We start from the raw sequence: 11,201 nt of genomic DNA on the forward strand, positions 1-11,201 counted from the left end.
TGTGGCGGGTGTTGTGGGTAGCTGGCGAGTGTCAGCTGACCCTGCGCCCTAGCTACCCTGGTGCTTTTCTGACCGGAAGAGGTTTGTCTACACTGTATTTTCTGAGGCAGAGTCTCTCACTGAGCCTGAAGCTCATTAATCCAGCCTGACTGGCTATCCAGCTGACCTCAGTGCTGACCTCGCAAATGTGTCATGCTCCTAGGAGGCTCTGGGGATTTGAACTCAGCTCCTCATGCTTCTGTGGGAGGTACTTTACCCACCCAGCCATCTCCCAAGCCACTTTCTCCATGTGGCATCTCTCCTTATCGCTAGCAATCATTTCTGCGATAGCCTCCTGGTTGGGGCTTCCCACAGGCTCTCCATTTCAACTTCATTAGGTCTCCATGACAGATCTTTCCTTCCACATCTTATCTCTAGTGTCCCCAAGCTTTTGTGCTTATAATGAGTTCCTTGTACAGACTCTGTGCTTGGGCCCTGGTTGTAGAAAATGAATTGGAGACTGGTGTATTAATTTATGCAAGTAAATCATTCATATTTAGAATTAGACTGGAAGGTGCCGTCCTGCTGTTAATTTATTTTTCCATCTGCTCTGAGCTTCTCTCCCTCATTTCTCCTGCCCGTCTGGCCAATTGAACATTCTGTCTTAATTTATTAACTTACCGATTTTTGTCTTTTCATAAATAAAATATTTATGCTGAGAGTGCAGTACAGTGGCAGTATGCACTCTCTGCATGTGCACAAATCTGGGTTCTGTCCTCAGTATCAAGATGTGTTAAAAAAAATTAAAACACTTGTATTCTGTGTTTCCACCACAGCTGCTATTTGCAATATGTGTCAAAGAATCCAAACTCACCTTTAGCTAAATACTTCTTTAACTTTTTTTAAAGTTGTATTGATACATAGCCTATGAAATCTTATATTTCCAACTGCTCCTTCCCATCTGCTCTAGTTTGCCTTCTATTTTATATTTACTTCCGATGTGAACATATACTGCTATTATTTTATGCTACAGAGCAATCATGACTGAAAATGTTAATTTTAGTCTTGCTTAAATGACTCCATTCCTTGTGCTCTTATTTCTGTGTGTGGATTTGAATTTCTGACTCATTATTTCTTCTCCTTAAATGATTCTTCTTTAACATTCTCTTTCAAAGTCTACTTTTTAATTTTTAATTACGTGTGTGTGTGTGTGTGTGTGTGTGTATGTGTGTGTCCATGTATGTATGCGCATATGAGTGCAATGTCCAAGAATGCCAGTAGGTGGCGACAGATTCCCTGGAGCTGGAATCACAGGTGGTTGTCACAGGATGTGGGAGCCTGGATCCAAACTCAGGTCTTCTGTAAATGCAGTTTGCATTCTTAATCACCATGTCATCTCTGTGGCCCTCTTTAACATTTCTTCAATTAGTCCAACTAGCAATTCCATTAGGTTTTGTCTGGGGGAAAAAAATCCTTTTTAAAAGCTTTATCTTTAATAAACATTTTTTTTTTCTGAGCACAGAATTGGAATTTAACGGTTATTTGTTTCAGAAGGGAACTTGTTCCATCCTGCCTGTTTTGCAGTGGGAGTGATTTGCAGTCTAACCACAACAGTACCTTCTGTTTTCATTCTCTGTTCTTTCCCTTGTTTTAATTTTTTTCTTTAAAGCCTTTCCACTACCGAGTTCTTTATTATATAACCATGTGATTGCATTAATTATGTATCTCTCCCAGATCAGCTTTTAAATCTCATGTGCGCAGAAGGCTGTGTCTGGTCTCACTCTGTGTTCAGCACCTGTGTCTGGCCTCACTCGGTGTTCAGCACCTAGGATAGCTCCCGGGTCTCAGCAACATCAAGTGTTTGTTAAACAAAGAGGCTTTTTTATTCTTATTTTACAGAAGAGATGCCTCAGGTAGAGAAAGGTTATATGATAACAGAGCACACTGGGATTCCTGATTTTGTTTCTAAGAGACTTTGTGAGTTGAAGACAGAGTAGGAGAGCCTGGGTTTCTCAGGGTTGTTCATGCAAGGTCTTAGCCCTGGAGACTGAAAGATAACAGGTTCAGCAGGGTGAGAACAGCTCAGACTTAGGTTGCTGTGCCTCAGTCTGTGGTGTGGATCCGCTCACAGCAGCCTCTCCCTGGATGTGAGGGTTGCCTGAAAGAATGCAAGGCAATCCATTATACATCGAATCCTCCTCTGACATTCAAGAGTAAATGTTGAGGACAAATAATCTTTCTACAGTTATAGCTGTAAGATTTTACTTTTATTGTATTTATTATATTTTATTGTATTTGCTGTATTTTGTTGTATTTTTACCTTTGAGCAGTCCTACAATATAGCTCATGTTGGCCTGGAACTTGTTATGTAGACTAGGCTGGTTAGAACAGAACCTTTAAAAAAAGCTCTTGGGAACAAGTAAAAAGCTAGCATACCTTGGGGGACGTGAGCAGCCCTGGTTATTGTCCTGCCTTGCTGGACCTTGTCCTGGGAACCTGTGATAATACAGTAACTTATAGAAAATGCTGATTGACTGCTATTGATCCTCCTCTGTGTCTCTGCCTGGAAGAAGCCACAGGAAAGCCCAGGGCCACCTACAGCCAGGCAGAAGCAAGGACTGAGCTTGACATAATGAAAGAAGAAAGCAGGGGCAAGAGCACATATCCTGATTTCATGTGTATATCCTAGGAAGCAAAAGCTAGCCTAGAATGGTAAAGGCACTGTCATGGTTTGAATATGCTTGGCCCAAGTCTGACAACCCGAGTTTGATGCCCAGGACCCACGTGGTGGAAGAAGAGAGCTGACCTTCACAAGTTGTCCTTTGGCCTCAATGTGTGTGTGTGTCACTCGCACACTAAAAATAACTTGAAAATTAAGAAGAAATAAAGAAATAGACACTGTCCACATCCCTGCTGTGTCTTAGTGCCTTTTGCAACATGCAGTAAGATCTGCAAGAGTGTTTTGTTCCTATGACAACTGATCCTCTGACTGCTTAAATCTGGGAATCTCTGGATTTTTCTGTGAATATTTGTGAGATGTGCTCTCTCTGATTCTGTAGTGTAGGCAGTCTTTAGATTGGGAAAGGTTATAGCAGACCACCCAAAACTGTCCACTGCCTGATGAGGCCACACGCAGGATGGTAGACCCAGGATACCTTGTTTCTGCCATTCAGAATGGAGAATGAAATGAACATCGGCCTAAGATCCCCCAGGAGTCATCCCCACGTCTCAAAGCCCCCCCTTGTGTCTTTTATCCTAGGATAATGGAGTTGCAGAAGTATAATAACTTGACAGTAAAAATGTTAACCTCTAAAGGCAGCTTTTGCAATATGACATTTTATAAGCTGTTTTACACACACTGGAAGATGAACATGACACGGCTTAGTCTCTTTCAGAGCTCCATGCTTCTGGCCTCTGCTCTTCTTACACGGGGATGGATAGCATTTGGTTTTCAATGCTCCTCTTGGGGCTCAGAGAGCCCTGCAAGCATCATTTAGATGAATGATGGGCACTGAAGAGATAGCTGAGCAGGTCAGAGCACTTGGTGCTCTTGCAGAGGACTTGAATTCAGTTTGCAGCACCCACACAGCAGCTTACAACCATCTGTAAACCAAGTATCAGGGGACTATGTCCTCTTCTGGCTTCTGCAGGTACTGCACACATGTGGTAGCCCCCATACATGCAGAGGAAATACTCATACCACAATTTTTTTTAGATGAATGATGAGAGTGGGAAGTTGGTTTTTACACGGCTATGTCTTCTCTGCCTAATGAGCTCTTATTCCATGTTGTAATCTCAGTTTCTATTCAAAGGGACAGACTGCACACTGGGATTCCAAGGTCACATACATTTTTCTTTGGGTCCCCATGCTTTAAGCTCTGTATCTTTTCCTGGTCTCTTTCCATCCATCATATGTGGACTGAATTCCATTTACTTTTAGTATATGTGCGTGCATGTGCATGTGTGTGTATGTATGTATATGTGTATGTTTGTGTATGTCCATATGTAGTATGTGTATATGTGTATTTTTGTGTATGCCGTGTGTATATATTTATATGTGTGTATGTAGTATGTGTTTATGTTGCATGTTGTATATATATGTGCATGCATGTGTATATGTGTATATGTTATATATGTGTGTATGTATATATATGCATATGTGTGTTTGTATGTATGTATATGTGTATGTGTGTATGTTTGTATATGTTGTGTGTATATATATATGTATGTATATGTGTTGTATGTTGTATATCTGTACATATATGTGTATATGTGTGTATGTTGTATATGTGTGTATAAGTATGTGATTGTTGTGTGCAATATACATGCATGTACATCATTCTGTAGGTGCTGTCTAACTTGTGTTTTGAGTCTCTTAATGGCCTGGAACCCCTCACCCCCACCCCTAGTTTTGAGACAGAATCTTACACTGGCCTGGCTCCTTCAAGTAGGCTTTTCTGCCTAGTCAGGAAGGCTCAGGAATTTATCTTTCTCCCCCTCCACAGCTCTGAGATGAGTACCTGCAACCACACCTAACATTTTTCTTTTCTCTCCCTTTTAAAACTTTATTTATTTATATTTAATTTTATGTGTATGTATATTTTGCCTGTATGTATGTATGTGTACCCTGTGTGTGCAATGTCCACCAAGGCCAGAAGAAGGTATCAGATTCCCTAGACTTGGATTACAGATGGTTGTGAGCCTCTGCGTGGGTGCTGGGAACTGCACCTGGGTCCTCTGGAAGAGCAGCCAGAGCGATCAACCATTGACTCATCTCTTTAGCCCGTCTTCTTTTTCATGTTGTAAGACGTAAGTCCTGGGAATAGATCTTGGGTCTTTGCTCTTCTAAGACAAGCTCTTTTCCTGACTGACCCATCTCCTCAGCCATGTGATTTAAGTTCTTAAGACAAAAATCCCCAGAGCCAGTATGTCCCTGACAGTTAGCTACAATCAGAGTGAGCTGAGTTGGGATTTGGTGTGGGTGGGTGGCATCTGACAAGGAAGGTCAAGGATTCCTCACAAATGTAGGGAATTTGAGGTCTGAATTCCAGGAAGGGTTATCAAGAATGTTCAAGAAATGGCTGACCATTCTTTGGGGCAGGAAGTAGGTGACTTTGGCTCAACTTCAGCTAGAACACCATGATCTCTGGGGTAGAGTGAAAAGAGTCCAGGGGAGGTCATGACCACATGAAACTCAACGTGTCCCAGCACAGCGCTCATTCAGAAGGGGAGAGCTTTTCTCTGGCAGGCTTTGATCCTTTCCTGAGAATCATATGGATGGAAGTCAGATTCTTCACTGTGGGCACCATGGAGTAAAAGAGCACAGTCTTTAGTCCTGTGTCCTGCCCTGTGTAGGAGCCTCCTTCTGATGGCTTGCTTCATGATTCTGGGCTCAGTAACACAAGCTTAAGTCCCTTCCACATTCCCTGAAAGACAGATTTTCTTGGCTTGTTGTAGTGCTCAGTTGTTAAAAAGCAAAGAGAAGGCTGGAGTATGCTTCTCTCTCTCTCTCTCTCTCTCTCTCTCTCTCTCTCTCTCTCTCTCTCTCTCTCTCTCTCTTACTAAAGTTGAGAAGTTAAAAGAAATGATCCCTTTTCAATGCCTCACTGGGATTACAATGTTGAGAGACATCAGCTACCACCATCATTGCTGTCTTTTGAGAATATTGTTCTTTTAGTTGTATAGATTTGTGGGTAAGTGTATGATACTTCCACTCTTGTAGGCAGTGTGTTACAGTTAAAGGAGGGTTTCTGGCATTTCCACCACCTTAAATGTTTAAAAAGTTAATTCACACATAATGATTGTGTGCGTGTGTGTGTGTGTTGGTGTGTGTGTGTGTTGGTGTGTGTGTGTTGCTGTGTGTGTTTGTTGGTAGAAGTGTGTATGTTACCTCAACACAAATCAGATAACTCCATTTGTATCTTCTTATCATTGCTCTGTGGTTAGAGCCTGAAAGTTCCCCCCTTTTGTAAACTCATAAAATATATAATAGATTATTAGAACTACAGTACTTTAACTGTTCTGCATAAAGAGATGTTTGGTGATCACATTCTTGTGTGTTCAGGCACACAGAGTCTAAGCTCTCATCATCTCTATCCCCGAGTCACTGAAGTCAGGCCTGAAGCCCCTTTACTGCTCAATCAGACCTTAGTCATCTAGAGTCCCCTTCTGTTCATGTCCTCCTTCCCATGAATTTTTAAGTTCCTGTTTATTCTAGATACCATTCATTCCCTCAACAGATTAGTAATTTGAAAATAGGGATTGGGAGATGGTTGAGTCAGTAAATGTTTACCCCATAAAGCACAGGACCTGAGATCAGTCCTCAGCATCCATCAGAAAGCCAGGTATGTGGTATACACTTGTGACCCAAAATCTGGGGAGGCAGAGACTGTAAGCTCCCAGGGGGCTCACAGGCTAGACAGCCTTGCCAAAGGTGAATGGCACCTGAAGAATGACATTTCAAGTTGACCTCTAGGCTCTACATATATGTACACACACACACACACACACACACACAAAGAAGTAGTGTGTACTTCCAGTCAACCCATGCCACGTCACAGCTTCAGCCTTCCCATCTCTAAAATGAAATCACAGGTTCCCCATGTTTTGTGCTTCCTATTGGTTCCCAGCCTTCATCCCTCATTCCTTCCCTTGATCTTTACACGAAGACACCTTCCCGATGGAGAACAAGACCATAACATTTTATATGCTTACCCAGGAGATGGACAGTGAAGCAGGAAGCTGATGTGTTTGGCGGGACCCCATGGCAGGGGGTGAGCTAAAGCACCCCCAAGTACTGAGCCAGAGAGTACTGTGAGGCGATGCCTCTTTCTTTCCAGTTTTTGAAACTGCATCTCACCGTTTGCAGGATTAATCCCATCTGTGTTTCCAGTGCGTCCCATGAGCACGTAGCCTACCAGGATTTTAATCTAGTGCAGAGCCCTCTTGAATTTCTTTCAGACGCTCTGCTTTATGGCTGGAACAAAGCCTTTTCTTAGTAACATTAAAACCTTTTATGCGTCTTCAAATGTGGCACCGGAGTGGAATAAGATTCACCTGGGGCTTGATTAGTGGTGGTTTGAGCACATAAGAGAAGGTAAGATAAAGAAAACAGCAGCCCTCCCAAAAGGCGGCTGAGGTTACGCAACTCCATTAAATTATGTTTATGGTTTAACTTGTCAGTATTGTGTAACACAAAACGGCTTTCCTGGAGTCTATCTATCAGCTATTTGTCATTAATTAGTGCCTACAAATTACTCTTTGTACCTGTCCTGTTCTTCTGGTGCCTTATAAATCAGAGCTGTCGTGGTTCATGAACTTCTACAGATGTCGAGCTCCGCGTGTCTCCTGCTGATGTGTCTTGTGTTCTTGCCTCCCCCTCCCCAAGGTCTCCAACACCTGTGATTCTATCTTTGTGAACGGGAAGGAGATGAAGAGCAAAGTGGGCACGATTGTCAACTTCACCCACCAGCACTTCACGTCCCAGGTGGAGATCACCGTCTGGGTACCCCGCCTGCCGCTGCAGATTGAGATCTCTGATACGGAGCTGAGCCAGATCAAGGGCTGGAGGATCCCGGTGGCATCCAACAGGAGGTGAGGAACTGGAGCCCCATCTGTGGGTTAGAGGCTGCTGGGGCTCAGGTAGGTGTCTGTGGGAGGCAAGTTGGTTCCCAGGAAATGATGTCTGAAGTGTATTGCCATGGTCTGGATTTGGCTTCCAGTAGTGCATGGTGTGGTGCTCTGGACTTGGGTTCTCGTGGACCTGACTTGGATGATTACTAACAGTTGGACATGAGAAAATTACATCAAAGACAATATTAACGATAACAGTGGTGATACAGGCAGCCTCGTAGAACAGACTCTAGGATGCAGGAAGGTGAGATGAGATCTAAGAAGCACCTACACAGAGCTTGGCTTTCAGAATATAACTGCTTCCTGCCGTCCATCCACCACTACCCACTACTTCCTCAGTCATTCTCCCCTTCCGTACTGTCAGCCGTGGAGTGAAGTGTCCTGTGGTGAACACCGCATGGTTGAAAACGAGACTGCCTGAGTTTCAACCTTGGTTTCTGCCATGTACAGCCATGTGACCTCATGACATCACCTATGTATTCTTCAGTTCCTTCAACTATAAATTGGAAACAATAGTACTACAAGAGATCCCAAGAATCCAATGAAGTAATGTGTTCTGCAGGGGGAGGTTCCAAAGTCAAACTCTTCTCTAGGATCCCCATCTTCTGCTTATTCAGGTGTAGCAGAAATGTCCCCCACAGGCTCAAATGTTTCATCACCAGGTCCCCAATAGGTGGTGCTGTTCAGGGGGAGGTTATAGAACCTTTAGGAGGAAGAGCTTTGATAGAGGAAGTATATCATTGGAGGTGGGTGGGCTTTGAGAGTGCACCCCACTTCCTGTTCTTACTCTCTGCTTCCTGAGTATATGTATAATCTGAGAAGACATTATTATTATTATTATTATTATTATTATTATTATTATTGCATATGCTGCTGGGCCTTCCTCACCATGATAAACGATATCCCGCTGGAACTGTGAGCTAAGATTAACCCTCTCCTTTCTAAGTTGCTCCTTTATGGGATAATATTTTATCATGGCAACAGAAATGAAACTAGAAGCCCAGTCAAGCACTAACCTGGCACTGTGCCAAGGAGACTTCACAGATGCAATTACAGCCAAAGCAATCTATCTTAGGATGTAGAGATGATCGAGGAGAGCCAGACGCATCAGATGAGACCCTTGAAAGCAGAGCACCCCCTCCAGCTAGTGGCAGAAGGGTGAGGACCACTTGATGGGGTGATTGCTGGCTTTGAAGATGGATTGAGCCATGTGCCATGGAAAGTGGGTGGAGCCTTTAGGATCCATGAGCCTCCTCATGATGAACACAGGCCAGTGGCACCCAGTCTAACTATTGATACCATCCTTACTGTCTTGAGGTGGATTCTGTCCTAACAGCTTCAGGCGAGAGTCTGGCTGACATCTTGACTTCAACTCCAGAGTCTTGATGCAGAACTTCTCATTGGAAGCTTCATTGTACCATGACTCATAGAACCGCAAGCAAGCAAATGACTTTTTTTAAAACTGTGAGGTATGTAGACATTTGTTACACCACAAAGGAAAAAAGTAACCCAGATATTGTTACCCACTGTTGGAGTGCAGCTGTAACACTCCATGGAGGGAATCTTTGCAAGTAGACAGTAGGTGGAGGGTGGCAGTCTCTGAAGGAACATAGTGGCCTTTGGCAGACTCATGGGTGGTGATGGTGTTGACAATGAGCCTGAGGCATGAGATATTGCTGGGAAGCTCCCATCGCCTAGGTGGAAATAGCAGCCATCATGGACAAGAGTGCACTTGGACCATATTCAGAGTGTGTGGGGAACATGGATTCTCATTTGACTGCTACAGAATGCCAGTGTGCTGTGCCCTGCAGTTACATGGAAAGCAAATGAAACTGGCTGTGAAGCTGTGATTCCCAGGCAAAGTGTTGAGTGTGTGTGCCTAGCTTTTTATAGTTAAATGCTAGAGGAGAGAAAAGGGAGGCAAATGGCTGTTAAACTGGAGAGAACAGGTACCCAGTGGTGTTGAATCAATCAGCTTGCCCAGATGCTGAGCGATGGGAAAACTCAGACACACTCTGAAACACAGGCTCAGGATACCACAAAGGTCAAGGACTAGACTCCAAGTTTCTCTGAAACATGAAATGTTAGCATAGTGAACTGATGCTGTCCGAGGGGCTGACATCTTCCACCCATTCTCTTGAATAAGGAGGTAGACATTGACCTTAGAGACAAAGCATCATGGACAGAACGGGATCCATGATGTCAGGGGAGCACTTCTGAGCCTTTAACACTACTGATGACCTCTAACCCCCAAGCCCCACTGAAACCAGAGCCTGTGTGCCACGCCAGAACAGAGTTAACAGAAGTGAATTCCTAGCCATCTCTGTGTTTTTTAAAATCATGATAGCTAAGACATGTGGATTGTAATGTTGAAATCACCTGTTATCTTGAAGGAGATATTTGCTATGGAGTCTTAAGTAGTCTCAGCACCATTGAGAACGTAGGTAATATCAGCAAGGAGAAAGAACTGGAGAAAACCCCCATCGGATAGTCTCAGCAGCACGGGAAGGATGGCAGAATCAGGCCAATGAAGTCCGGGATGGATGATAAGACTCAGCCTGACTAACAGAAAATCAGCTGGGCAGATCACCAGGGATTTGTGGGACAGTGACAAGATGTCTGAAGTTCCTGGAACTAGAATCTGTGGTGCAGAGTGGACATTGTAAGTGGGTGAAAGGGCATGATGACAGCGAAACAAACTTGGTAAAATACGCAAGTATTCAGAGGCAAGTATCAGAATCTGCATGACAATATCTTACAGTGACATTTCTGAGACTTAAAGGCAAAGGGGGGGGGATCTTAAACAAACCAGAGGTTCACACTGATGATTGTCATAGTGCGAATCTCTGGCGTGTTTAAGATAGCCACTTCGTTCTATCCATTTGGTTAAGGGGAAATTTTCGCATCACTCACACAGATGACCAACCAGCATCCTCTGTTGTAAAATACATTTAGTGTAAAGAGTGTGGACGTGTGATTGAATGCTGCTGATGTTGTTTGGGGGGCTGTGTGTGGGTTTCTTCTCTAAGAGAGGTGTGTGGAAATTGCCGGGGACACTCAAGATGTACCAAACAGATACCGTTTTTGTGATGTATTCTGAAGGACTAAAAAGACAAAGAGAAGAGGCTCTTCTCACTCATTAGCTACTTTTCTTGTTGCTGCAACCTCATATGTGGTGAAAGCAGCCTTGGTGAGGAGGGGTTGATTTTCACTCATGATGGGGAAGGCGTGGCCCTGGGCACAGGAAGCTGCTTATTCACATCTAAGGAAATCAGGAAGCAGTGAGGATGGACAGCAAGGTTGTTCTGAAAACCCTAAATCTTGGAACCTCACTCTTCCAGCTAAATTCGGGGGCCCAAAGGTTTCACAACCCACCAAAGCTGCTGAGGACTCTGACACACAAACCTGTGCAGGGCATTTTATGTTCAGTCAGTCATAGTGAGCATGCCACTCTGATTTTCTTTTTTTTTTTTTTTATGTTGTAGACAGCCTTTTTTTATTTTATTTTTTTAAATATTTTTATTACATATTTTCCTCAATTACATTTCCAATACTATCCCAAAAGTCCCCCATAGCGCCCCCCACTTCCC

At 43.6% G+C, this 11,201-nt stretch overlaps 1 protein-coding gene across 2 annotated transcripts in view; it reads left to right on the top strand.

Moving 5' to 3' along the window:
• Tmem132b (transmembrane protein 132B) overlaps positions 1-11,201 on the top strand; it is a 250,718-nt gene that overhangs the window by 232,606 nt on the left and 6,911 nt on the right. For both annotated transcript variants that reach the window (XM_029476908.1, XM_029476909.1), the window contains one exon: positions 7,367-7,572. In XM_029476908.1, coding sequence (XP_029332768.1) covers positions 7,367-7,572 — 206 coding nt within the window. The remainder of the gene's footprint in view (positions 1-7,366; positions 7,573-11,201) is intronic.

The sequence above is a fragment of the Mus caroli genome, chromosome 5 (assembly GCF_900094665.2).
Source record: "Mus caroli chromosome 5, CAROLI_EIJ_v1.1, whole genome shotgun sequence".
In the NCBI taxonomy this organism is placed as follows: domain Eukaryota; kingdom Metazoa; phylum Chordata; class Mammalia; order Rodentia; family Muridae; genus Mus; species Mus caroli.